Source organism: Lissotriton vulgaris, chromosome 3_1, assembly GCF_964263255.1.
Source record: "Lissotriton vulgaris chromosome 3_1, aLisVul1.2, whole genome shotgun sequence".
In the NCBI taxonomy this organism is placed as follows: domain Eukaryota; kingdom Metazoa; phylum Chordata; class Amphibia; order Caudata; family Salamandridae; genus Lissotriton; species Lissotriton vulgaris.
Genome location: NC_141689.1, coordinates 2089959963 through 2089984906, shown reverse-complemented (window position 1 = coordinate 2089984906; position 24944 = coordinate 2089959963). Strand labels below are relative to the sequence as shown.

The window sequence follows — 24944 nt, the reverse complement described above, 5'->3', positions numbered from 1 at the left end:
GTCTGTGCGTGCATGGCAGTGACTATGTCTGTGTTTATAAGGCAGTGGTGGTGTCCGTGTGTGCATGGCAGTGGTGGTGTCCGTGTGTGCATGGCAGTGGTGGTGTCCGTGTGTGCATGGCAGTGGTAGTGTCCGTGTGTGCATGGCAGTGGTGGTGTGCGTGTGTGCATGGCAGTGGTGGTTTCCGTGTGTGCATGGCAGTGGTGGTGTCTGTGTGTGTATGGCAGTGGTGGTGTCCGTGTGTGCATGTCAGTGGTGGTGTCCATGGCAGTGGTGGTGTCCGTGTGTGCATGGCAGTGGTGGTTTCCGTGTGTGCATGGCAGTGGTGGTGTCCGTGTGTGCATGGCAGTGGTGGTGTGCGTGTGTGCATGGCAGTGGTGGTTTCCGTGTGTGCATGGCAGTGGTGGTGTCTGTGTGTGTATGGCAGTGGTGGTGTCCGTGTGTGCATGTCAGCGGTGGTGTCCATGGCAGTGGTGGTGTCCGTGTGTGCATGGCAGTGGTGGTTTCCGTGTGTGCATGGCAGCGGTGGTGTCCATGGCAGTGGTGGTGTCCGTGTGTGCATGGCAGTGGTGGTTTCCGTGTGTGCATGGCAGTGGTGGTTTCCGTGTGTGCATGGCAGTGGTGGTGTCCGTGTGTGTATGGCAGTGGTGGTGTCCGTGTGTGTATGGCAGTGGTGGTGTCCGTGTGTGTATGGCAGTGGTGGTGTTCGTGTGTGTATGGCAGTGGTGGTGTCCGTGTGTGTATGGCAGTGGTGGTGTCCGTGTGTGTACGGCAGTGGTGGTGTCCGTATGTGTATGGCAGTGGTGGTGTCCGTATGTGTATGGCAGTGGTGGTGTTCGTGTGTGCATGGCAGTGGTAGTGGTAGTGTCTGACTGTGTTTATATGGCAGTGGTGGTGTCCGTGTGTGTATGGCAGTGGTGGTGTCCGTGTGTGCATGGCAGTGGTGGTTTCTGTGTGTGCATGGCAGTGGTGGTGTCCATGGCAGTGGTGGTGTCCGTGTGTGCATGGCAGTGGTGGTTTCTGTGTGTGCATGGCAGTGGTGGTTTCTGTGTGTGCATGGCAGTTGGGTTTCTGTGTGTGCATGGCAGTGGTGGTGTCCGAGTGTGCATGGCAGTGGTGGTGTCCGTGTGTGTATGGCAGTGGTGGTGGCCATGTGTTCATGGCAGTGGTGGTTTCTGTGTGTGTATGGCAATAGTGGTGTCCGTGTGTGCATGAAAGTGGTAGCGTCTGTGCGTGCATGGCAGTGACTATGTCTGTGTTTATAAGGCAGTGGTGGTGTCCGTGTGTGCATGGCAGTGGTGGTGTCCGTGTGTGCATGGCAGTGGTGGTGTCCGTGTGTGCATGGCAGTGGTAGTGTCCGTGTGTGCATGGCAGTGGTGGTGTGCGTGTGTGCATGGCAGTGGTGGTTTCCGTGTGTGCATGGCAGTGGTGGTGTCTGTGTGTGTATGGCAGTGGTGGTGTCCGTGTGTGCATGTCAGTGGTGGTGTCCATGGCAGTGGTGGTGTCCGTGTGTGCATGGCAGTGGTGGTTTCCGTGTGTGCATGGCAGTGGTGGTGTCCGTGTGTGCATGGCAGTGGTGGTGTGCGTGTGTGCATGGCAGTGGTGGTTTCCGTGTGTGCATGGCAGTGGTGGTGTCTGTGTGTGTATGGCAGTGGTGGTGTCCGTGTGTGCATGTCAGCGGTGGTGTCCATGGCAGTGGTGGTGTCCGTGTGTGCATGGCAGTGGTGGTTTCCGTGTGTGCATGGCAGCGGTGGTGTCCATGGCAGTGGTGGTGTCCGTGTGTGCATGGCAGTGGTGGTTTCCGTGTGTGCATGGCAGTGGTGGTTTCCGTGTGTGCATGGCAGTGGTGGTGTCCGTGTGTGTATGGCAGTGGTGGTGTCCGTGTGTGTATGGCAGTGGTGGTGTCCGTGTGTGTATGGCAGTGGTGGTGTCCGTGTGTGTATGGCAGTGGTGGTGTCCGTGTGTGTATGGCAGTGGTGGTGTCCGTGTGTGTACGGCAGTGGTGGTGTCCGTATGTGTATGGCAGTGGTGGTGTTCGTGTGTGCATGGCAGTGGTAGTGGTAGTGTCTGTGCGTGCATGGCAGTGACTGTGTCTGTGTTTATATGGCAGTGATGGTGTCCGTGTGTGTATGGCAGTGATGGTGTCAGTGTGTGTATGGCAGTGAGGCTCTCCATCTGTAGAAAGCAGTGGTGGTGTCCATGGCAGTGGTGGTGTCTGTGTGTGTATTGCAGCAGTGGTGTCTGTGTGTGCTTGGTAGTGTCTGTGTGTGCATGGCAGTGGTGCTGTCAGTGTGTGCATAAAGTAACAATTAACCCTGTTAACCCAGGTGAGAGCGGGCACAGTTTGCAACAGAAATAATGTCTCAACTGGAGATTATTAAGGAGGAACAATTTGAGGGTAGTGCTCTAGTAAATGGCAGGGTAAATTTGTGGTGCGTGACCCTGAAGGAATCGATTGAAAGTCCGGCGGGATGGTGAGGGAGTGAATCCGTAGTAGCAGAGGAGTGAAACCTGTGTGCTGCGGGCAGACGAGAAGCGTCCGGGGCCCGACTTGTGTGCATGGTAGTGGCGGTGTCAGTGTGTTCATGGCAGTGGTGGTTTCTGTGTGTGCATGACAGTGATAGTGTCGGTATGCACAGGCCACATATGGGGTCAGTGTGTACATCCAAGTTCTGTCCTAGTGATCATAATTCTATGAAAGGATTCGTGTTGGCACTGCTATCAGTACAAGCATGTCAATAACAGTGCCAGTGTGTGCAAGGCTGTAATGGTGTCAGCATGGACAAGAGAACAAATACCAATGTGTTCCTAAATGTGATGGTGTGTGTATGTGGATTTTTTAAAGCGTGAAACTATCTAACAAGCAATGGTTGGTGTAAGGAAGAAAGGAGACTGGGTGGACACAGGGGAAGGTATTAATAGGGACGGGGTGTAATACCTCACAACGGTAGGGGAAATAGAGATGAGTTCAATGGAGCACACTCTTGTGATAAGCCCGGTATTCACACTTTCCACTACAATGAGATTCGGCTCACGGGCCAGGGTCTCCAGCTTTTGCTGCAGGGTGAAGGGGTGGTGGCTGGCGGCTGGGACTGCGGGGCTCCTTTAAATTTTTGGGGTGTAAATGGAGTATGGCTGTAGTCTAATCCTCTGCTTACTGCACTCCCTGTTCTCTTGCCTGCCAATGCTGCTTCTGTGTGTCTAGCATGACAGAGTTGGTATTTTCACTGTAGTGATGGGATGGATGTGTTAATGAGTGTCAGTGCAGGTGCACGCTTCTGCGTGATGGCTTTAGTTGGTGCTTGTGAGTGTGCACACGGAAGTGGTTGTGTGAGCCTGCAGACGTGTGATAGTGCCCATGTGTGAGCTGGCTTCCTGGTGCTTGCTGTGCGTGCACTTTAGTACTAATGTGTGAGTACATAGGAGCGATGAGTGAAATAAATACACAACGGCGACGGTGTGAGCTCGTCCACTGAAGCGATGGGGGAGTGAAGTACGGGTGCGCGTGTGATTGTAATGTAATGTAATGTAATGTATAGGCATTTATATAGCGCACTACTTACCCGGAGGGTCCCAAGGCGCTTCGACCGCTGCGAAACCCTTCCTGGCTTCCCTGAGAGATGGTCCCTTAATGGGTATCTCCAGGGTGAGACCAGGCATCCCCGGCGGTCTGGTGGGGCCGTTAGTGAAGATGAGGCAAGCTAATGCCCAGAGTTGCCGAGTGTGATCGCTGATCAGAGTGGGCACCGAGGCGAGAGAATTATCGAGTCCGCTGACCCTGGTCCAGAAACCTGCCGCGCCGGGAATCGAACCCTGGTCCCGGGCCGTCCTCTGCTCTCGGGTCTGCCGCCTCTAACCAGTGAGCCACACTACTTCACTATTAGGAGAGGTGCGAGTGTATGTTTGGTGCGTAGAGTGGTAGAGTGCGTAACAGATCATTAAGATGATGGAAACGCTTTGTGTGTGTTTACTGAACAGCTGATATAAGTGATGTATGTCGTTAGCGTGTGCTTGTGTCTAGTGATGAGGTAAATGTCGGCTGTTCTAGCGCCAACTCTAAATAGTGGAGAGAAATAGGTTGAGTGCTAGTAAGGTTAAGAGTGCAACCTGGCCATTACAGTAAGTAACCCATGTGCCCCAGGGGGTTGCAGTCTACTCTGCAGCTACGAGCGGGGGGAGGGGCTTGCACCCCCTGTACAGAGATAGGAATGGGTTAAGGGAGAAAGGGAGAACTTGTCCGTGCACAATCACGTCAATCCGGATGCCGCAAACCTTGATCAGCGTGCAAAGAACAAAAAAAAAACACGAGAAAGACGCGAGTGGTGTGCACGCGCATCACCGCAAATGCTACTTTGCCGGCGATCAGCTTGCTATAATGCGCACGCGCTCTTGTGCGCGTTCAAAAAAGCTGATCGCTGGCAAAGTAGCATTTCTGAGAGCCCCAAAATGTCTGGGCCCAGATCAGCGCATGCGCTGGATCAGGCCGAGACCTAAAAACTACGCACATGACTAGCTAGGAGCATTTAATCTTGCTGGGAATGCCATAATTCTCCACAATTCGCCACTAGATGATGCGGACAATTGTCCTATTACTTACCGGTAATCTTCATTACTCCGGGTCCCGTTGTCCTCGTCCCCTTCATTCATAACAAATGAGATTAACCATCTCGCAGACAGAAAAAAGAAAGCAGGAATGCTGGTACGCCCCTCCCTCTCCCTAAAGGGAGTACATAAGGGTACAGTACCCAGCATGCCTCCTGAACCACCAAGCCCAAGATGAGGGCCGGAAAGCCCGGGAGGGAGGGAGGGATGTAATGAAGGGGACGAGGACAACGGGACCCGGAGTAATGAAGATTACGGGTAAGTAATAGGACATTACCCCCAGGTCCCTCCTGTCCTCGTCCCCTTCATTAATAACAAATGAGAATACCCAAGCAGCAACCGGCCATCATCAAACAACAAACCACCAGGACACAGCAGAACAGCAAAACCCAGCAATTTATTGAAAACAACAGCACAGCATAAAGGAAAACAAGGGGAATCAGGATCACACAGCCCGAAGAACCCCCAAACCAAAGTTAGTGTGATCCCCCAGAACATTCTGGATACAGTAATGCCTAACATAGGTATTAGCAGAAGCCCAAGTGGCGGCCCTACAAATTTCAGAAAGGGATACCCCACGAACCTCTGCCCAGGAAGCAGCCATCCCCCTAGTAGAACGCCCCTGAACCCCAGCCGGGGGAGGGGAACCAGAAAGGGAATAGGCCAGAACAATAACCTGCTTCAACCAACGCCCAATGGAAGAAGAAGAAGAAGCTCGGCAACCCCTGGAGACAGCACCAAAAGAAACAAACAGGGAGTCAGAAAGCCGAAAGTCACGGGTCCGATCCAAATAAACCCGCAAAGCCCGGCAAACATCCAGCAAGGACCAAGGGAGGTCGTCCCAGTCCACCGGAGCCAAAAGCAAAGCAGGCAGGACCAGCTCCTGAGAGCGATGGAATTGGGAGGAAACCTTAGGAACGAAGGAGGAATCCAAACGAAGAACCACCCAGTCAGCAGAAAAGGACAGAAAGGGTTCCCGAGCCATCAAAGCACCCAGCTCCCCCAGGCGACGAGCAGAAGTGATAGCCACCAAAAAAACAACCTTCAAGAAGGGACAAGTTGCCCGACAAGGGATCCCACCGAGACAGCAGGTAGGACCACAGAGGATGAAGATGGAAACGTGCCCAAGGCACTGTGAACACTGTGGCCGCCATCAACCCCAGAAGGCGCAACCACAGCCGGACCTGAAACGACCTCCCCACAAGAAACTGATGAGCCAGAGAACACAGGGTCACAGCACGATCCACTGGCAGGAACACCCGATTCAAATCCGTGCGGAAACAGGCCCCAATGAACTGCAAGTCCTGAGACGATGGGAGCCGGCACTTGGGGAGATTCAACAGGAACCCATGGTCTCTCAACGCAGCACACACCACCCGCTGATCCGCCAACAACTGCTCCGCGGTGGGAGAATGCAGGAGCCAGTTGTCCAGATGCGGATAAACCATCATCCCCTGGAGAAGCAAGAAAGCCACCAAGGGTGCGACCACCTTCGTAAACACCCTTGGAGCCGACCGCAGGCCAAACGGGAGAACCACAAACTGGTAATGGACCCCCAGAAGGCAAAAGCGCAGGAAGGGATGGGAGAGAGGATGGACAGGGACGTGATAATAGGCATCCTGAAGGTCCAGAGAGCACATGTAATGACCCTGGAGAACCAGGGGAATCACCCTCTGAAGAGTCTCCATTTTGAACGGAATCCTCAACACAAATTTGTTCAGGGCCTTGAGATCTAGAACAAGGCGAAACCCTCCAGTCACCTTGGGCACCAGAAAAATGATGGAGTAAAACCCCCGACCCATCTCCCCTGCAGGAACCACCTGAACCGCCCCCTTGTCCAACAGAGACTGAACTCCCAGCAACAGTTTCGCACGTCTGGACGGGCAGGAAGGCCAAGGAGTCGGACGGACCCAGAGTCCGGAGGCAGGCTGGAGAACTCCACACGGTACCCCAAACGGATCACGTCCAGGACCCACAAGTCCGAACAGGAGGACATCCAGGCTGGAAGAAACAACCGAAGCCGACCACCAACCAAGGTTCCGACCACGGACCCCAGATAGTCAGGAACGAGGCTTCGCAGGAGGGGACTTCGCCTTCTTGTCCCAACCCCGACTAGGCTGAAAACGACCACGACCCCTGGAAAACTGCCTGTGAGAAGAGGGGCGTAATAAAGGCTTTGGTTTAGAAAACGCCGGAGCAGCCGAGGGCAGCTTGAAAGAGGAGGAATGTTTCTTCTCCTTGAAAAGCCTATGAAGCTTGCCCTCCAAGTCAGCACCAAACAACATGGAACCTTGAAAGGGCAACCTCAGCGCAGCCGATTTCTGGGCCGATTCAGTCTTCCAATCTTTGAGGACCACGTTCCGACGAGCAGCAATGCAAGCACCCCCCGACAGAGCAGAGGCACGCACCACGTCGAAAGACACGTCAGATAGAAACTCCACCTGACGCTCAATGTGAGCCAGAATGTCAGAACAGTCAGTGGCATTATCCATGGAACCATATAAAGTCTTCAAGTCAGAAAGCAAAGACTGTGCCACATAAGTCCCGTAAATGCCAGCTTGCAGCGCCAGATGAGAACCAGAATACACTTTACAAAGGGACGCGTCCACCCTCTTATCAACAGGATCACAGACAACTGCATCCTCGGCCAAAGAGGTGTGCCCCACCAGACTCGCCACAAACGAATCCACAGGAACAGAGTCCGGCAAATCCTTAGCCATATCCTGAAGAGGATACAGCTTGGCCATGAAGCGAGGAAGCAGGATGCGATCCGGATACTTCCACTCCCGATCCAAAACCTCCTTCACACATGGATGAACAGGCATAACCACTGGAGCAGAGTACTGGAACTGGCGAAGCAAGGAACCCCCAGAAGTACCAGGGACATCATCCGCAGGGAACCCCATATTATCCTTAACATGGCTCAACAAGTCCGGCAACATCTCCTTATCGAAATATTTGCCCTTAACAGGATCAGTGTCCAAACCCCTCTCCTCTGAGTCAGAAGCAGGAGAAGAAGAAGACGACGGAGGCGGAGCACATCTGGACCGCGACTTGGACCTGGCTGAGGAACCCTTGGAACCGGGACCCCCCATCTCCAAAAGAGTCTCCTTAATAAGAGCCTTCAACCTGGCATCACCACCCCTGGAACGATGCCTAGAACGGGCAGGGGAAGGAGAAGATGGCGAAGATGCAGAGGAAGATACCGCAACATGCCTGCTCTTCCTAGCATGTTTCCCCATGTCCAAGTCCAGCAGGAAAACCACAGAGCAGAGCAAGAGCGAAGGCGCACCCCAGCCCAGCCAGCAAGCACCAGGAAGCAAGCCAGGGAGCGAGGCACACAGAATATGAGAAGTGCACCGAGACCAAACAGCAGCACCACGCACCAGCAATAGTAAAAAACGAATGCAGGCACAAGAAAACCCACAACCGCTTAAAAAGGGGAAAAGGAAACCGCTACGCGGTACTTACACGAAAGACCGGCAACACCTCCAAACACTGCCACCAGCCGATCATGGAAAACGCCTGACTTCCTGCCCCCAATCAAAGGAAGTCAGGCAGAAACAGGAAGGAAGCGCCCCAGCCACACCGGAGCCGCCGCAGCACCGCAGCAATCCCTCCAAGAGCGCCGCGTCTCCGAAAAGCCCGGCAGAACGGAGACGCGGCGCGGACACCTCCAGGGCCACAGGATCTTGCAAATAACAGCCCAAAGTGCCCGCAGGAAACTCCCCAAGCCCGGCAGGAGAAGAGACCCGGGAATACCAGCCCTACCCGAAGCCCAGCAGCAGGTAAGCCCCAGGAGCCAGTCGGCTCCTGGATCCATGCAGAAAAAACTGTTGACAGACAGAAAAAAGAACAGGAGGCATGCTGGGTACTGTACCCTTATGTACTCCCTATAGGGAGAGGGAGGGGCGTACCAGCATTCCTGCTTTCTTTTTTCTGTCTGCGAGATGGTTAATCTCATTTGTTATGAATGAAGGGGACGAGGACAGGAGGGACCTGGGGGTAATGGCCTTTGAGGGCAGTGCTCAGGTTGTGAAAAACATAAGTGCCAGGGCCCTCGCCAGGAGGCCACTGCAGCTTCCACCAAGCATTACACCTACCAGCGCTGCTAATCCCAGTACTAACACAACAACTACCCATCGCATCCCTACAAGTAACCAATACAGACTATCCCAGACCACCTAAAGCTATAAGAATCGCTTGGGCGGCAGCTATTATACATTTTTAATGTATATTGAATGACTAAACAATTGTTGTTGTGCTCATCTCTAAATTAGAAAAACAAAGCCACAATAAGTGCCGGTGTTGACAATTACGGGTGCTTCCAGGCACACAAAACCACTGCTTCAAATTAAACACTGTTTGCGGGGTATTTTCTTAATACTAAGTTAGCACGATTAAAAGGAAGATTATACATCGGTATATTCCAAATTAGAAACAATAATTTTGAAGGATAATATGGGAGTATATTATAAATCCTGAGTAAATTGGCCAGTAATGAATGCACTAACTCAATCCGGTAAAAGATGTATTGTTTTATATGTCTTTGTGACATCCTTGGCAAGCTCCCCCTCTATTACAATTGTGATCAATCTCTTTGGCACCACATAGAAGATGGAGTTGTTTTACATCACGGGTTGATCTGCGGACTCTAATGGCCTGAATTCAGGAGTAGTCCGACTTTTTTGCTTCCTTTAATATTGCAAACAAAACAGGTGATGGACCGAATGTGGATCAATGTCACACATTCATCCCAGTCCAAAGATCTGGGCCCAAATCCATCGTTTTTTTGCACTCCACACCACCCTGGGTTAGACAATGGCGATATGCAAATCAGCTCTGACCCTGTGCCCCATGGGAACAGTCAAGTCCGAACTACAAAAGCCATGTCCTTCCCAGAACGGAATCAAGCATCCGAGGACCGGACCGGTTTCGAGGTAACACCTCTCATCAGCCCGGCTAGCTTGACTCCAGTGGTGTGGAGTGCCTGGGACCCACGTCTGAGCATCCCCAGCGCACTTATGGCGGAACTTGCAAACAAAACAGGTGATGGACCGAATGTGGATCAATGTCACACATTCATCCCAGTCCAAAGATCTGGGCCCAAATCCATCGTTTTTTTGCACTCCACACCACCCTGGGTTAGACATTGGCGATATGCAAATCAGCTCTGACCCTGTGCCCCATGGGAACAGTCCAGTCCGAACTACAAAAGCCATGTCCTTCCCAGAACGGAATCAAGCACCCGAGGACCGGACCGGTTTCGAGGTAACACCTCTCATCAGCCCGGCTAGCTTGACTCCAGTGGTGTGGAGTGCCTGGGACCCATGTCTGAGGATCCCCAGCGAACTTATGGCGGAACTTGCGAACAAAACAGGTGATGGACCGATTGTGGATCAATGTCACACATTCATCCCAGTCCAAAGATCTGGGCCCAAATCCATCGTTTTTTTGCACTCCACACCACCCTGGGTTAGACAATGGCGATATGCAAATCAGCTCTGACCCTGTGCCCCATGGAAACAGTCCAGTCCGAACTACAAAAGCCATGTCCTTCCCAGAACGGAATCAAGCATCCGAGGACCGGACCAGTCCAGTCCGAACTACAAAAGCCATGTCCTTCCCAGAACGGAATCAAGCATCCGAGGACCGGACCGGTTTCGAGGTAACACCTCTCATCAGCCTGGCTAGCTTGACTCCAGTGGTGTGGAGTGCCTGGGACCCACGTCTGAACATCCCCAGCGCACTTATCTAACCCGGGGTGGTGTGGAGTGCAAAAAAACGATGGATTTGGGCCCAGATCTTTGGACTGGGGTAAATGTGTGACATTGATCCACATTCGGTCCATCACCTGTTTTGTTTGCAAATTCCGCCATAAGTGCGCTGGGGATGCTCAGACGTGGGTCCCAGGCACTCCACACCACTGGAGTCAAGCTAGCCGGGCTGATGAGAGGTGTTACCTCGAAACCGGTCCGGTCCTCGGATGCTAGATTCCGTTCTGGGAAGGACATGGCTTTTGTAGTTCGGACTGGACTGTTCCCATGGGGCACAGGGTCAGAGCTGATTTGCATATCGCCATTGTATAATTCGGGGTGGTGTGGAGTGCAAAAAAACGATGGATTTGGACCCAGATCTTTGGGCTGGGGTGAATGTGTGACATTGATCCACATTCGGTCCATCACCTGTTTTGTTTGCAAATTCCGCCATAAGTGCGCTGGGGATGCTCAGAATTGGGTCCCAGGCACTCCACACCACTGGAGTCAAGCTAGCCGGGCTGATGAGAGGTGTTACCTCGAAACCGGTCCGGTCCTCGGATGCTTGATTCCGTTCAGGGAAGGACATGGCTTTTGTAGTTCGGACTGGACTGTTCCCATGGGGCACAGGGTCAGAGCTGATTTGCATATCGCCATTGTCTAACCCGGGGTGGTGTGGAGTGCAAAAAAACAATGGATTTGGGCCCAGATCTTTGGACTGGGGTGAATGTGTGACATTGATCCACATTCGGTCCATCACCTGTTTTGTTTGCAAATTCCGCCATAAGTGCGCTGGGGATGCTCAGACGTGGGTCCCAGGCACTCCACACCACTGGAGTCAAGCTAGCCGGGCTGATGAGAGGTGTTACCTCGAAACCGGTCCGGTCCTCGGATGCTTGATTCCGTTCTGGGAAGGACATGGCTTTTGTAGTTCGGACTGGACTGTTCCCATGGGGCACAGGGTCAGAGCTGATTTGCATATCGCCATTGTCTAACCCGGGGTGGTGTGGAGTGCAACAAAACGATGGATTTGGGCCCAGATCTTTGGACTGGGGTGAATTTGTGACATTGATCCACATTCGGTCCATCACCTGTTTTGTTTGCAAATTCCGCCATAAGTGCGCTGGGGATGCTCAGACGTGGGTCCCAGGCACTCCACACCACTGGAGTCAAGCTAGCCGGGCTGATGAGAGGTGTTACCTCGAAACTGGTCCGGTCCTCGGATGCTTGATTCCGTTCTGGAAAGGACATGGCTTTTGTAGTTCGGACTGGACTGTTCCCATGGGGCACAGGGTCAGAGCTGATTTGCATATCGCCATTGTCTAACCCGGGGTGGTGTGGAGTGCAAAAAAACAATGGATTTGGGCCCAGATCTTTGGACTGGGGTGAATGTGTGACATTGATCCACATTCGGTCCATCACCTGTTTTGTTTGCAAATTCCGCCATAAGTGCGCTGGGGATGCTCAGACGTGGGTCCCAGGCACTCCACACCACTGGAGTCAAGCTACCCGGGCTGATGAGAGGTGTTACCTCGAAACCGGTCCGGTCCTCGGATGCTTGATTCCGTTCTGGGAAGGACATGGCTTTTGTAGTTCGGACTGGACTGTTCCAATGGGGCACAGGGTCAGAGCTGATTTGCATATCGCCATTGTCTAACCCGGGGTGGTGTGGAGTGCAAAAAAACGATGGATTTGGGCCCAGATCTTTGGACTGGGGTGAATGTGTGACATTGATCCATATTCGGTCCATCACCTGTTTTGTTTGCAAGTTCCGCCATAAGTGCGCTGGGGATGCTCAGACGTGGGTCCCAGGCACTCCACACCACTGGAGTCAAGCTAGCCGGGCTGATGAGAGGTGTTACCTCGAAACCGGTCCGGTCCTCGGATGCTAGATTCCGTTCTGGGAAGGACATGGCTTTTGTAGTTCGGACTGGACTGTTCCCATGGGGCACAGGGTCAGAGCTGATTTGCATATCGCCATTGTATAATTCGGGGTGGTGTGGAGTGCAAAAAAACGATGGATTTGGACCCAGATCTTTGGGCTGGGGTGAATGTGTGACATTGATCCACATTCGGTCCATCACCTGTTTTGTTTGCAAATTCCGCCATAAGTGCGCTGGGGATGCTCAGAATTGGGTCCCAGGCACTCCACACCACTGGAGTCAAGCTAGCCGGGCTGATGAGAGGTGTTACCTCGAAACCGGTCCGGTCCTCGGATGCTTGATTCCGTTCAGGGAAGGACATGGCTTTTGTAGTTCGGACTGGACTGTTCCCATGGGGCACAGGGTCAGAGCTGATTTGCATATCGCCATTGTCTAACCCGGGGTGGTGTGGAGTGCAAAAAAACAATGGATTTGGGCCCAGATCTTTGGACTGGGGTGAATGTGTGACATTGATCCACATTCGGTCCATCACCTGTTTTGTTTGCAAATTCCGCCATAAGTGCGCTGGGGATGCTCAGACGTGGGTCCCAGGCACTCCACACCACTGGAGTCAAGCTAGCCGGGCTGATGAGAGGTGTTACCTCGAAACCGGTCCGGTCCTCGGATGCTTGATTCCGTTCTGGGAAGGACATGGCTTTTGTAGTTCGGACTGGACTGTTCCCATGGGGCACAGGGTCAGAGCTGATTTGCATATCGCCATTGTCTAACCCGGGGTGGTGTGGAGTGCAACAAAACGATGGATTTGGGCCCAGATCTTTGGACTGGGGTGAATTTGTGACATTGATCCACATTCGGTCCATCACCTGTTTTGTTTGCAAATTCCGCCATAAGTGCGCTGGGGATGCTCAGACGTGGGTCCCAGGCACTCCACACCACTGGAGTCAAGCTAGCCGGGCTGATGAGAGGTGTTACCTCGAAACTGGTCCGGTCCTCGGATGCTTGATTCCGTTCTGGAAAGGACATGGCTTTTGTAGTTCGGACTGGACTGTTCCCATGGGGCACAGGGTCAGAGCTGATTTGCATATCGCCATTGTCTAACCCGGGGTGGTGTGGAGTGCAAAAAAACAATGGATTTGGGCCCAGATCTTTGGACTGGGGTGAATGTGTGACATTGATCCACATTCGGTCCATCACCTGTTTTGTTTGCAAATTCCGCCATAAGTGCGCTGGGGATGCTCAGACGTGGGTCCCAGGCACTCCACACCACTGGAGTCAAGCTACCCGGGCTGATGAGAGGTGTTACCTCGAAACCGGTCCGGTCCTCGGATGCTTGATTCCGTTCTGGGAAGGACATGGCTTTTGTAGTTCGGACTGGACTGTTCCAATGGGGCACAGGGTCAGAGCTGATTTGCATATCGCCATTGTCTAACCCGGGGTGGTGTGGAGTGCAAAAAAACGATGGATTTGGGCCCAGATCTTTGGACTGGGGTGAATGTGTGACATTGATCCATATTCGGTCCATCACCTGTTTTCAGTGGCGGCTGGTGACATTTGAAAGCAGTGAGGCGTAAAGGTTGGGCATGACTTTTAAGCCGCAAGCAAAGTGAGCAAGCGAAGCTAACAAAAGTGGGGACAGGTTGGGTCCTCCTCTCGAGAAAATTGGAAAAGGATTGGCAAATGGGGAATTTTAAAGCAAAAGTATTCTGAAACAGACCCCCGGGCTGCCTGAATAGCACACCAAGTCTTTTTATGTGGGCAGGTGGGAGGCGGGGACAGAGGGCCAGAAGTCCCTTCTGGTATCTAATGCTACAAGCGGCCTCCAGCCCTCCCTTTAACAGACCAGCAGTGAGAGCACAAACCGCACTGGTGGTAACTGTGGACTCTGCAAACAGTGGCTGCAATCTCACAGCTGATGTAAAACACTCAAAGTCCTCAAGTCTTAAACTCCTGGAAACAAACGCAGCGCAAGATTAATGTCATTAAGCAAAAACAACAAACGTGAGATTAATGTCATTAAGCAAAAACAACAAACGTGAGATTAAGGTCATTGAACAAACAAACAACACAGCAAGCGATTAATGTCACAACACAGCGGGTATTCACATCCTTAAAAAGACACTGAACACATGCTGCCACCCTTCACTTTTCAATGTGATACAAACTCGCAGCACCAGTGGTTTCCGGTCCACTCACTATAGTGCAATGCCCACCACACTGCGAGCCTGCTTTGTGCTCCCGCTCACTCAGCACCACGGTTTGAGAGACAACTTAGTGCTCGGCAATACCCCAGTCCCCAAACGCTCGCGCAACAGGTGAGTATGCACACTTTTCAACTCACACTGCCATGAAATGTTTAATACAGTGCTTCAGTAACTTCATAGCGCTATTGCTGTGATATAGCGGTGGGTCAAATTAGTTTTTGAGCAAGTTAAAGTCCGCATCCAATCCTGCATGAAATGAGGAAACTCTCTCCATGTAAAGATACGTTTTAGAAACATAATTTCTCCCAAAATTAGTTTTAGTGCTCTTAAAAAGTGGAAGGTAGAGGTTCGCCTAACCTTCTTTATTCCTGTACAGAGTAAAATAAATGCTTATTTCCAGTGCTTCCAAAAGACGTTTGGGAGATAGTACTTACACACAAATTAAGTCTTCCAGCACCCATACCCAGAACCAGAAGTACCCAAAACACACACACACACACACACTCACTCTTTATTCTTCACGACTTCCTGATACATTCGACACCACCAGTTCTATACGTGATCACGATACTAGTGAGCAATAGAGCAAGCCAAGGCCCACTCGAGCTGAAGTCACTCAGGACTGAAAGCGGAGGTCCTTTACCAAAAGCTGCTGGACCACAGAGGAAGTGAAAAACACCAGACCTCCGGGCAGCAGGCGCGAGCGGATGATGAAAGAAAGGTCAGGGATTAGGTCAGATTTCAATAATGCGAGGACAGATTTAATTTCTCCTGTTTCTGATCTTCAAAGAGGCGTGGTCTACAGATGCTGGCGGGGTGTTTTTTTTTTACTGCTGCTTATACAGTGCATGACAGGCAGTTTGTGGTCCTTTGACCTTGCTTCCCTTGAATACCAGGGTATCTCTCTCTCTCTCTCTCTCCCCACAGGTTAACTTTTTTAAAGTCCTGAAGTTGCATTAGCGCTAATATGTCGAATAGGGAAACTTGGGATTTCCAGACCGGCCACGATTTCAGAAACGCCAGAAGGACTGGGGTAGAGTCAAGCATGGCCCTTGGTCTGCCTTAGTTCTCTTCACAGTACAGAGGCCGAGGGCCATCAATCCCAGTCCACTCAGTCTCAGAACAGGAAAAACATGCGTTCTCACAGGACGGGGAGGGTGTTGTTGACATTCAGTGTACTGTTAGATCGCTAAAAGTAACACTGCACCGGCCATAGATGGACCGTTCCTCGCTCCATCCGAGGACTCCGTTGGCTGCAACAGGATGCATGCAACATAATACATATGTATTTAAGTGCCCCTCGAGCTATGCAAGCACCTTGCATTTCCTTTGCAGTCATGCCTTCCTGTCACCCACCTCCCTCCCATCCCCCGCTGCGCGAAGTGGCTGCAGGGGCCCCAGTAATGTGTATTAAAAAAATGCATTCGGAGCAAGCAAAATGTGCATTTCCTTCATAGTTATACCGTGCTAAGAGGCGATGACGCGCATAGCTCATGGCAACAGGCCCCCGGAGAAAATGACGACAGCCTACTTGCACTCGAACATTGTACGTATGCCCTCCAAAATCCGAGCATGCAATGCGTAACTACTTGGCTAAGAAGGTTAGATTTGCTTGTGGCGTTACATGTGAAATGGGGCCCTTTGCACTTGGCAGCTATAAACTGCTCCCGACATAGTGTCTAAATAATATTAGGTGCACTTCCAACGAAGTAAATATTTATTTAAAAACCAACCAACGCCGAAAGCACTCTGTGACTGCAAAGTAAACAGTACCTCCCCACACAAGGCGGTTCACACAACGGCATCCGCGACGTTTAATTTTCACCTGCAGGAATATCTCACTGCCCAGGCCTCTCGCGCACAAGTGACTCAGGGCAGGGCACGGCGCTGTGACCCCCCTCCCCCTCTGCTTCCTGGCATCCTCCAGGCCGGGGGCCCTCACTGTGTGCGCTGTTGATGGTGTGCAATGCACATTTGACATGTCACACCCTGTCTGTAAATGTAAGATGTATTACAATGCCTGAATGTATGAATGCGAAGCAACAGAGCTCCGGAGACGGTGGGGCTAGTCTACATATAGCTATGCAGTTACGGGCGGGTGAGGGACGGGAGTGTTGTGCGGGCCGGGGGACGGAGTGGGTAATAAAATAAAGAAAACTAAACTTACCTTCCTCAGTCCGGGCCTCCGCTCCTTCTCCACACCCCGGATCAGATCACGCGCTGCGCCGTCGCATCAGATGTTCCATCATTTTGACTTTGAATTAAATGCACCAGGCTGCGCGGTAAAGTCTCAGCCAATCCTGTCGCTGCATTAGCAGCACCAGTGCGCCAGGATTGGCTAAGAGCAGGGTTAGTGCCTGCCCATATGAGACCCAGGGGGCCGGGGTCCCTCGCACTCTGAGTCGCTGTTGGGGAGGGAGGGGAATGTACTGTACAAGGTTCGCATGCGCAGGCAAGTCCAAAAAATGAGTCTCCAAACATTGGCATGCGCACACTGCAGCTGCGCTGTTTCTGCAGCCTGCTGTGCTGCGCTGTCAATCACTGCCGCAGCCCCGCCCCCACACCATCTGCGATGACGGACTTGTCCCGGTAAACTGAGCTAGGGGTTGCCGCAGACAGTTTGCTCACGCTCCGATTTATAATATACATTTTTAATCCTTCCTCAGCGTGACGGTCGTCCATGGCAAGTGGGGCAACGCCCCAACGCCCCCAATGGACGCACCGCCACTGCCTGTTTTGTTTGCAAATTCCTTTAATATTGAGCAGTTTAAATACACTTTAAACTATGGCAGATTTTCTATTCACAGGGCAGCAAAATAAATGTCATCTAACCTGGAAAACTTCTGAACGGAGAATCACATACACTGTAAATGCGGATTACATATGTATAAATAAAGATGTGTTTGCTTGCCTTCACTGTTACTCAAAATAAGACACATTAATTAAATCTATAAACATTCATGCTACTTACTTTTTAAATATTCTGGAGTGAGTGAGTCACTTTCAAGCAAATGCGTAGACAGAATTTTATAAACCTCTGAATGTTCTCCTTCTGGAACAAAATTAAATATGCTTTGGTCCACGAGATCTGACTGAATGTAAGAAAAAAACACCAATAAATAGGCAAAACATACCATGAACATTCGCAAAAAAGCACATTTGCCCAAGGGTAGCTTGGCGTTGAACAACAGATGTTTATTGCTACCCACCCCAATGGTACATAACACGCCGATCCTTGAATCAGATTTCTGAAAAGGAGAAAACTACTTGAATACAAATACATGGGCAGGTAACCTGTACGATGTGACTTTCCAAATGGTTTCGGTCTGTGAATCGCAGCCGGGGCCCCAATTCGGCGTGTAAAGGTTGCGCTTTTAGTACACATGAAATGACACTGAATAGCAGTACATTTGTTTATAAATAACTAGTGAATTAGCAGAATGTAGTTCCACAGACAACCACTCAAAATAACACGCACTGGAAAAGCCAATAGGTTTCGCCTATTAGAGACCTATTCGCGTTTTCAATGTTTGAAAGGTATTGCACAGCAGCGCAAGCAGGGATCAAAGTAAATAACAAGCATTTGCAATGCAAATTGGTCTCGCATTTGCTTGAGTAAGATCTATTGGCGTTCTAAATTATAATGTTTTTTTATTCACATGTTATGAGTTTATGTATGTGGTCTCTTGTGGAAATATGTGGGTTGGACAGCAATGGTTGTGGAATAGTGTGGAGTCATTTTGTGTGGTGGAATTATGTGGGAAGATGTGCAGTTGAATTATGTGGATAGTAATTATGTGGTATTCAGTGTACTGGGATTATGCGGAACAGGATTGTGTTTTATGGAGTGCAATTATGTGGAATGTTATTTTGTAGAGTGGTAAGTAGTGGAGTTTAATTATGTGATGTGTTGTTGCATTTTGTGGTATGATGTTGAATTGTCTGGTGTGGATTGGATGTGTGTGTCGTGTTGAATTATGTGGTTTGGTATCATATTATGTGGCTTGGCTGAAATATGTGGAGTTGAACTGTGTGGCGTGGAACTGTGTGGATAATTTTGCCTATTTAGTGATGTAAAAAAGCAAATAGGTAGGTAGGAGCTAAGCTTTAGATCTGTGTCTTAAGGTGTTCAAAAGGATCTAGGTTTAAATGGTTTAAGACTTTAGAGAATAATCATACAAGTAGAAATGTATCAGTTTGTAATACCACTTATAGAAACTCACTGGCGAACATTTCGTACAGGGTATATACTGTTTTTTTTCTTCATGTACAAATGCCTATTGCATTGCATAAATTAAATACGCTGGACTTCTCCTTAAAATCAATGAAAAACAGAAGGCAATAACTGAAGGGTTAACCAACACTCTAAGTTGGACAATGGCAATAAAAATAGGAAATGCAGCACACCGACTCACCAGATTCTACAAATGCAAAACGAATAGTAGTAAAGAATGTGATCAGACATTTAAAGATGGGAGCCCAATATATGCCATGAAGTCGGGATTTATGCCACATTTTTAGAATTCTAATTAATCACTCAAACAGAATAACGCGGACCTCTGAAGAAACGCACCAATTTATTTCAACTCTTGAAGAGGTTACGGCTGACAAAACACCATCGGATGCTTAGGACCTCTGCGGAGTGGTTACATTACCTGTCATAAAACTGATGTTTGCCCAGAAGCTCCGAGTTCAGCCCACAATAACCTTTTAATAGTAGTCTATATGTGAATAATAATGCATGCATTGGGGACAATGCGGAGTTACACCTATATAAGGGCTTGATTATCGATGACAAAGGTTTATTGTTATATAAAATGATAAGGGAGTGTCTGAAGTGAAACTTGAATAGTAACTTATATAACGTGTTGAGAAATTGAGGAATAATGTAAGTATCTGTAACATAAAATAATCATCGATGGAACATTTTTCTTGTGCACACATACATCACCAAGTGAATTCTTGGTGCTAGATGTATTAAAATTTGTGATTTTTTGACGCTTTCTAAAGGTTGATAATGTGTTTGGAGAAGTTTATGGGAACGAATACAGCTAGAGATTTGTTGTCAGTGAGCTGGGAGAGGAGCCTCCGTTTATCTGCTCGCAGAAGACCCAGAGAGCAACTACCTGCTTGCTAGTCCACGCAAGTTATAGGAGTAAGTGTACGTGACCTATTAGTCATGAAGAAAAGAAGAATCGTAGGCATCTTGTATGTTTGTGACTGGCGCCCTCTTGTGTTGCAAAGTAGAAAATGTTACACAAGCCGCGATATTCCTGAGGTATGTAATACCGGGCATTCCAGTGTTATCTTTACCTTAATGGCAGCCATCTCTGCGGGCAGAAAAGGAAAAGTCGAGAATAAATACCGGTGTGCTGACCTTAATTGGATATGATTAAGCTCAACACGGAACAGTTGTGGCATACGTCACCCTCATGTTAGGTGCCTGCGTGATCTGTAGGAGAGCTAAAAGATGTTAGTTACACTGTGTATCTTTCCCGAATTTGGGAACTATATTATGTTGGACCCACACTTTTTTTAACAAGCATCGTTATGGTTTACATCACGAGAACTGTATTAGTGATATTTCGGGAAGTCAGAATTTTCTTCCTAATGAAGTATAGGCAGGGAGAGATGCACTGTGAAACAAACATTTGCAATGCAATAGGTTTCACATTTGCGAGAGTTTGAGCTATTGGCATTGTAAATGACAATCAATGCCTTTTATTTATGTGTTGATTTTCAAAACAGATAGATAAAAGGCATTGTGATTTATAATGCCTATAGCTTAAACATGCATTGAAAATGCTTGTTTCATGTATTTACAAGTATGTGTTTGGCGAGGTCCAATTTAGTATTTTTTCTATATTTTTTCTACTTTATGTCACATTTTTTGTTCAAATTCACGATTACAGTCTGTATAACATCGCACAGCAATGTATGGTGTTTTTCTTATTTATTACACGCAGGTAGATTATTACAACACATCATGGTCCTCCTTCAACTTTTACAGTGAAGAATCCATACAAAAAATTCTGATTGCCTTGAATCCCTCCAACCATTTCACAGACCCTCTCCCCGCAAACTACCTAAAAGACTTAATACCATTCGTACTACCTCTATGGACAAAGATCATAAACACATCCCTCGGGCAAGGAACCATCCCAGATATCCTTAAAGCAGGACAGGTATCCCCTATCTTAAAGAAGCCATCGGCAGACCCATCAGACTTAAACAACTATCGCCCTATATCCAACATCCCCACTCTGGCCAAACTACTAGAAAAATGGGTTCATACACAGTTGGGCAACCATATAGTCCATTCCAACCTGCTCAACCAATATCAATCTGGCTTTCGGGTAGGTCACAGTTCAGAATCAGCCATGACACTCATAATAGACGACAAACTAAAAATCCTTGACCAAAACAAAACTTGTTTACTAATCTTGCTTGACCTATCTTCGGCCTTTGACACAGTCAAACACGACAACTTGCTAGACCTCCTGAAACACAGAATGGGTTTATCTGGCTCCGTACTTACCTGGTTCAACTCCTTCCTCCAAAACAGATCACAAAGATTCAAGGCCAGCAATTCCTTATCCAATTCCTTAATCAATCCCGTGCCAGTAACTCAAGGAGTACCGCAAGGATCATGGCTCTCACCCACTCTCTTCAACCTCTATTTGGAACCACTCACCGAACTCCTCAGCGCATCTAAGGTCCACTATCACATGTACGCAGATGATACACAACTCTAAATAAAGATCCATTCACTTGAGGACATCAAATGTCTCAATTCAATACTGAAAAAACGAAATCCTGGCTGTCCAAAAACCATCTGAAACTAAACACCCTCAAAACTGAATTCCTCCTAATCACTCTCCCCACCCTTTCTTCCATCATTCACAGCTGGCTGAAGCACCTAACAGCACTCAAAGGTAAGGTCAATCACTCATTGTCAAATCAGCAAAATCACTGGGAATACCACTGGACAGAAACCTAAATATACAGTATCATATCAGTGTCTCTACGAATGGGGAGCACATTTTCAAATGAACACCTTAAGAAAACTGAAACCCTTTTTGCCAGCAAATGACTTCAAATAGGCTGTGCAAGCCTTAGTAATCCCAAGAGTAGAATATGGATGTGTCGCCCTTTGCGGTCTTTCCAGATCAACGACGGCCCGCTAAGAGCCACAATCAACACAGACGCTAAACTAATCATAGGCTCCAAAAGAAACTCTCATATGTCCCTTGACCTCAGAGCTCTCAATTGGCTACCATTTGAGGAGAGAATTCATCTAAAAATCGCTTGTATGACGCACAAGGCCTTACAGCACATTACCCCAAATGCACTAACACAAAAACTGTCACTCTTATGTGGTAACAGATCCGCCAGGAGCTCCAAGAATCTTTTTTTGAAACCTCAAAGATTCGCCAAAATAAAAACATACAACCGATCCTTCTCGGGAATGGCCCCTAGGATCTGGAATGCCCTACCCCCAGAAACGAGACAGAACCCCTCTACTGCCTTTTAAAAAAAAGAAGTGAAAACGATTCTCATGTCTAAGTTTAAATGAAATATTGTATTTCTGGATTTTTTGTGACTACTTTGTATTTGATCTCTCGCAACAAGATGTGAACTATAATCTCAGGGATATTATGTTTCTAAAAAGTGTATATACAACCTTTTAATATATAGGTGGTAGCTACTTCTATGTATTGGACTCAATCATATATTTTCTACTATATTTGTATCTGCTCCAGACATCTTGCTTGTAAAGCGCTCTGATGCCCGCAAGGTTCTTGTTCGCGCTATATAAAACTCTTAAAATAAAATAAATAAAAATAGGTGTCTTAGCAAGGGCGTGCGTCCCCACTTACTTTAGGGTCTTGAATGGCCCTCTTTGCGATGGCAAAGACAGAAAGGTGCAGACACATGACAGGTGTGAGTACTAACAGCTCCGGTTATCTTATATTGTCATGCTCATGTACTGTAAAGAGTGTGCAGACACCTTAACTTTAGTAATCAGCACAACATTTCTCTCTGTCCTAGAGAACATGAGGCTAGAATAGCAAATGAACATGTCATGGGAGGCAGTGGCTTACTACTAACACTCCTACTAGTACTACTACTACTACACGTACTATACTACTATTACAACTACTAATAGTAGTCTACTAACATTAATAGCAATAATAATAATAATGCATATTGTTAATATTTTATATGGCGCCTTTTGCCGCACTGCTGCCCCCTCTAAGCGCTATAAATAACTGAAAGGTGCTCCTAGTAACCAAATTAATGTTATTCGCAAAGTTACACTTGGCAGGTGCACTTATGTAGATGCTGTAGTCATTCATATCTTCCAAACTCTCCTCCCAAACACACGTGTCTTGAAAACACCCCCCCACTCAGACCTGTGTGTAACCTGAAGGTCACGCTCTGAAATCTCAGGTATTCACACTTCTGTTGATAAAAGGCAGACCACTGCAATGAGAAATAATAGAATTTTCATTTACCGCCTAGACACGGCACCCCCATTCCGTCAACTTTCTCGGCCAAAAAGAGTAAAGTTCCAGAATGGGGTTCAGGTCTATGTGGGTTATTAGAAAAATGCACACTGACATTCTATATGTACGCTTCCATACTGCACAGTGCACATACTAATAGGGCTGCAATTTTTTTTTTGGAACATGCGTGCTAGATACAAACAAGAATCAACCCTGTTGTCTTACTCTGTACTGTAGCAGCGTCCACAGCAGGTTATAAGCCAGTTACCAGTTCGTTCTTCTCCACGGAAAACACGCCAGAGCTGCCCTTGTCACAGTGGAAGTTGCCACTGATGGTCCTGATGCGGCTGTGCCGTGCAGTTCTTATAAAACTATTTAAAATCAGCACGTTTAGACTGCATACACTGCCGGCTTGGTGTCTGAACTGATTACAGACACCCGCACCGGGTATATTGGCCTGTATGCCAGCTAGCTCACAATGCCACTAAAAAACTCCTCTTATCAAGGAGAGAATAGTTCTTGGCAACTATTGAACATGACAACCCTGATCCCTCAGAATCCTGGAAACAGTGCAATACTTTCGCTCAGTCACTCTTGCTCACTTAGTCTCAGAGATGTACACAGAATAAACGGTATGGACGTTTTCAATAAGCATTTATTGAACATTCGTCATTCTAGTGTAAAATAGGTGTGCTGAGACAATCGTCAGACAGTAACAGATATAAATGATTAGAAGCACTAGAAAAGTGAAAGGATGGTAATACTCTACCATTTTGTGATAATCATGAATACAAGCAGGTCAATTAAATACATGAAAATAAAATGAGTACTCCTACAATGCAATCCTAACTAGATATACCTAAGTGTACCAATCATGTGTTGGACACCCCACAAGGGATGTTCAGACCACTGCGAGCTGGAGTGTCTGCATGCAGGAATATCACCATTTCGCATCAGTGTGTAGGTTTGGAAGTCGTGATCTCCTCTGACTCTCTCAGCAAGATGTTATGTTTATAACCCGAAGGTATCCCCAGGGGTTCTACCTTGCTGTGCCACTGTCAGACTTGGGATGACTTCGGGAATGCACCTTGTACATAGTTATTATGCAGGAGATGATAGTCCTGCTGAATTTCTGAGAATCCTGAATCCTCATGCATAATGTATGAGGCTATTATTCAGGGAAAACCCCATGTTCTGTAAGGAGTACTGTAACTAGGTAAAGGGTCAGCCCTTAGTAGCTGTTATGTATGTGATGTAGGGATGAATATAGGTAAAAGGTTGTGATGTTACCTGGGCCTATATTGGGGTACCTATATGGAATATAACAGCTGCGCATGGCGTCGTCCTGCCGGGGGCACTTTGGGTCTTCTGAACACAAAGACCGCTGGACTGTTTTTTTCAAAATGGAACAGCTGTGTTGGTTATAATCAAGACCAACCAATGCACGTCTTATGATACTGATAAACAAAATCACCATATTAGCATTTTCAGTTTATGTGGAATAAAAGTCCAGTGTAATGTCGTGTTTGAGTTTTTAATTTTTTAACCGTGTCCAGAGTTTGTCGAGCGGCGCTGAAGAAAATAAAGGTGTGGCTCGCCAAACTCTTTTTTCAATATTTTTATGCGTTTGGTAAGCAGCGCAGCATGTCACCTGTGCCACACTGCTGTTAAAAGCCTAAAATATTGAAAACACAGAGTAAAAATGTCCATAAAGCGTAGCGTGGCGAGGCGGAGGGCGCTGTTTCAGGAAAGCACGTCCTGGCTGGAATTGGTGAATATAATTAAAGAAAATAGTGCTCACAGATGGAGATAAAATGGGACCGAGTAACACCACTAGTACAAGATCCAGTCCTCATGGAAGGTAACAAACGGCAACAAGGCGGTACTAAGGAGGGACTAACAAGTCTCTTACTGAATCAGAAGCCCACTTGTATAAAGAACAATGACATAAGCCAATAACAAATATGGGAGGAGAGTGGACGAGGCTTCCAC

The 24944-nt window shown here is 48.4% G+C and overlaps 1 protein-coding gene across 1 annotated transcript in view; it reads right to left on the bottom strand.

Annotated features, from left to right (window-relative positions):
• CLOCK (clock circadian regulator) overlaps positions 1 to 24944 on the bottom strand; it is a 1177342-nt gene that overhangs the window by 726932 nt on the left and 425466 nt on the right. Inside the window, exon 8 of the mRNA XM_086962635.1 lies at positions 17414 to 17534. Coding sequence (XP_086818761.1) covers positions 17414 to 17534 — 121 coding nt within the window. The remainder of the gene's footprint in view (positions 1 to 17413; positions 17535 to 24944) is intronic.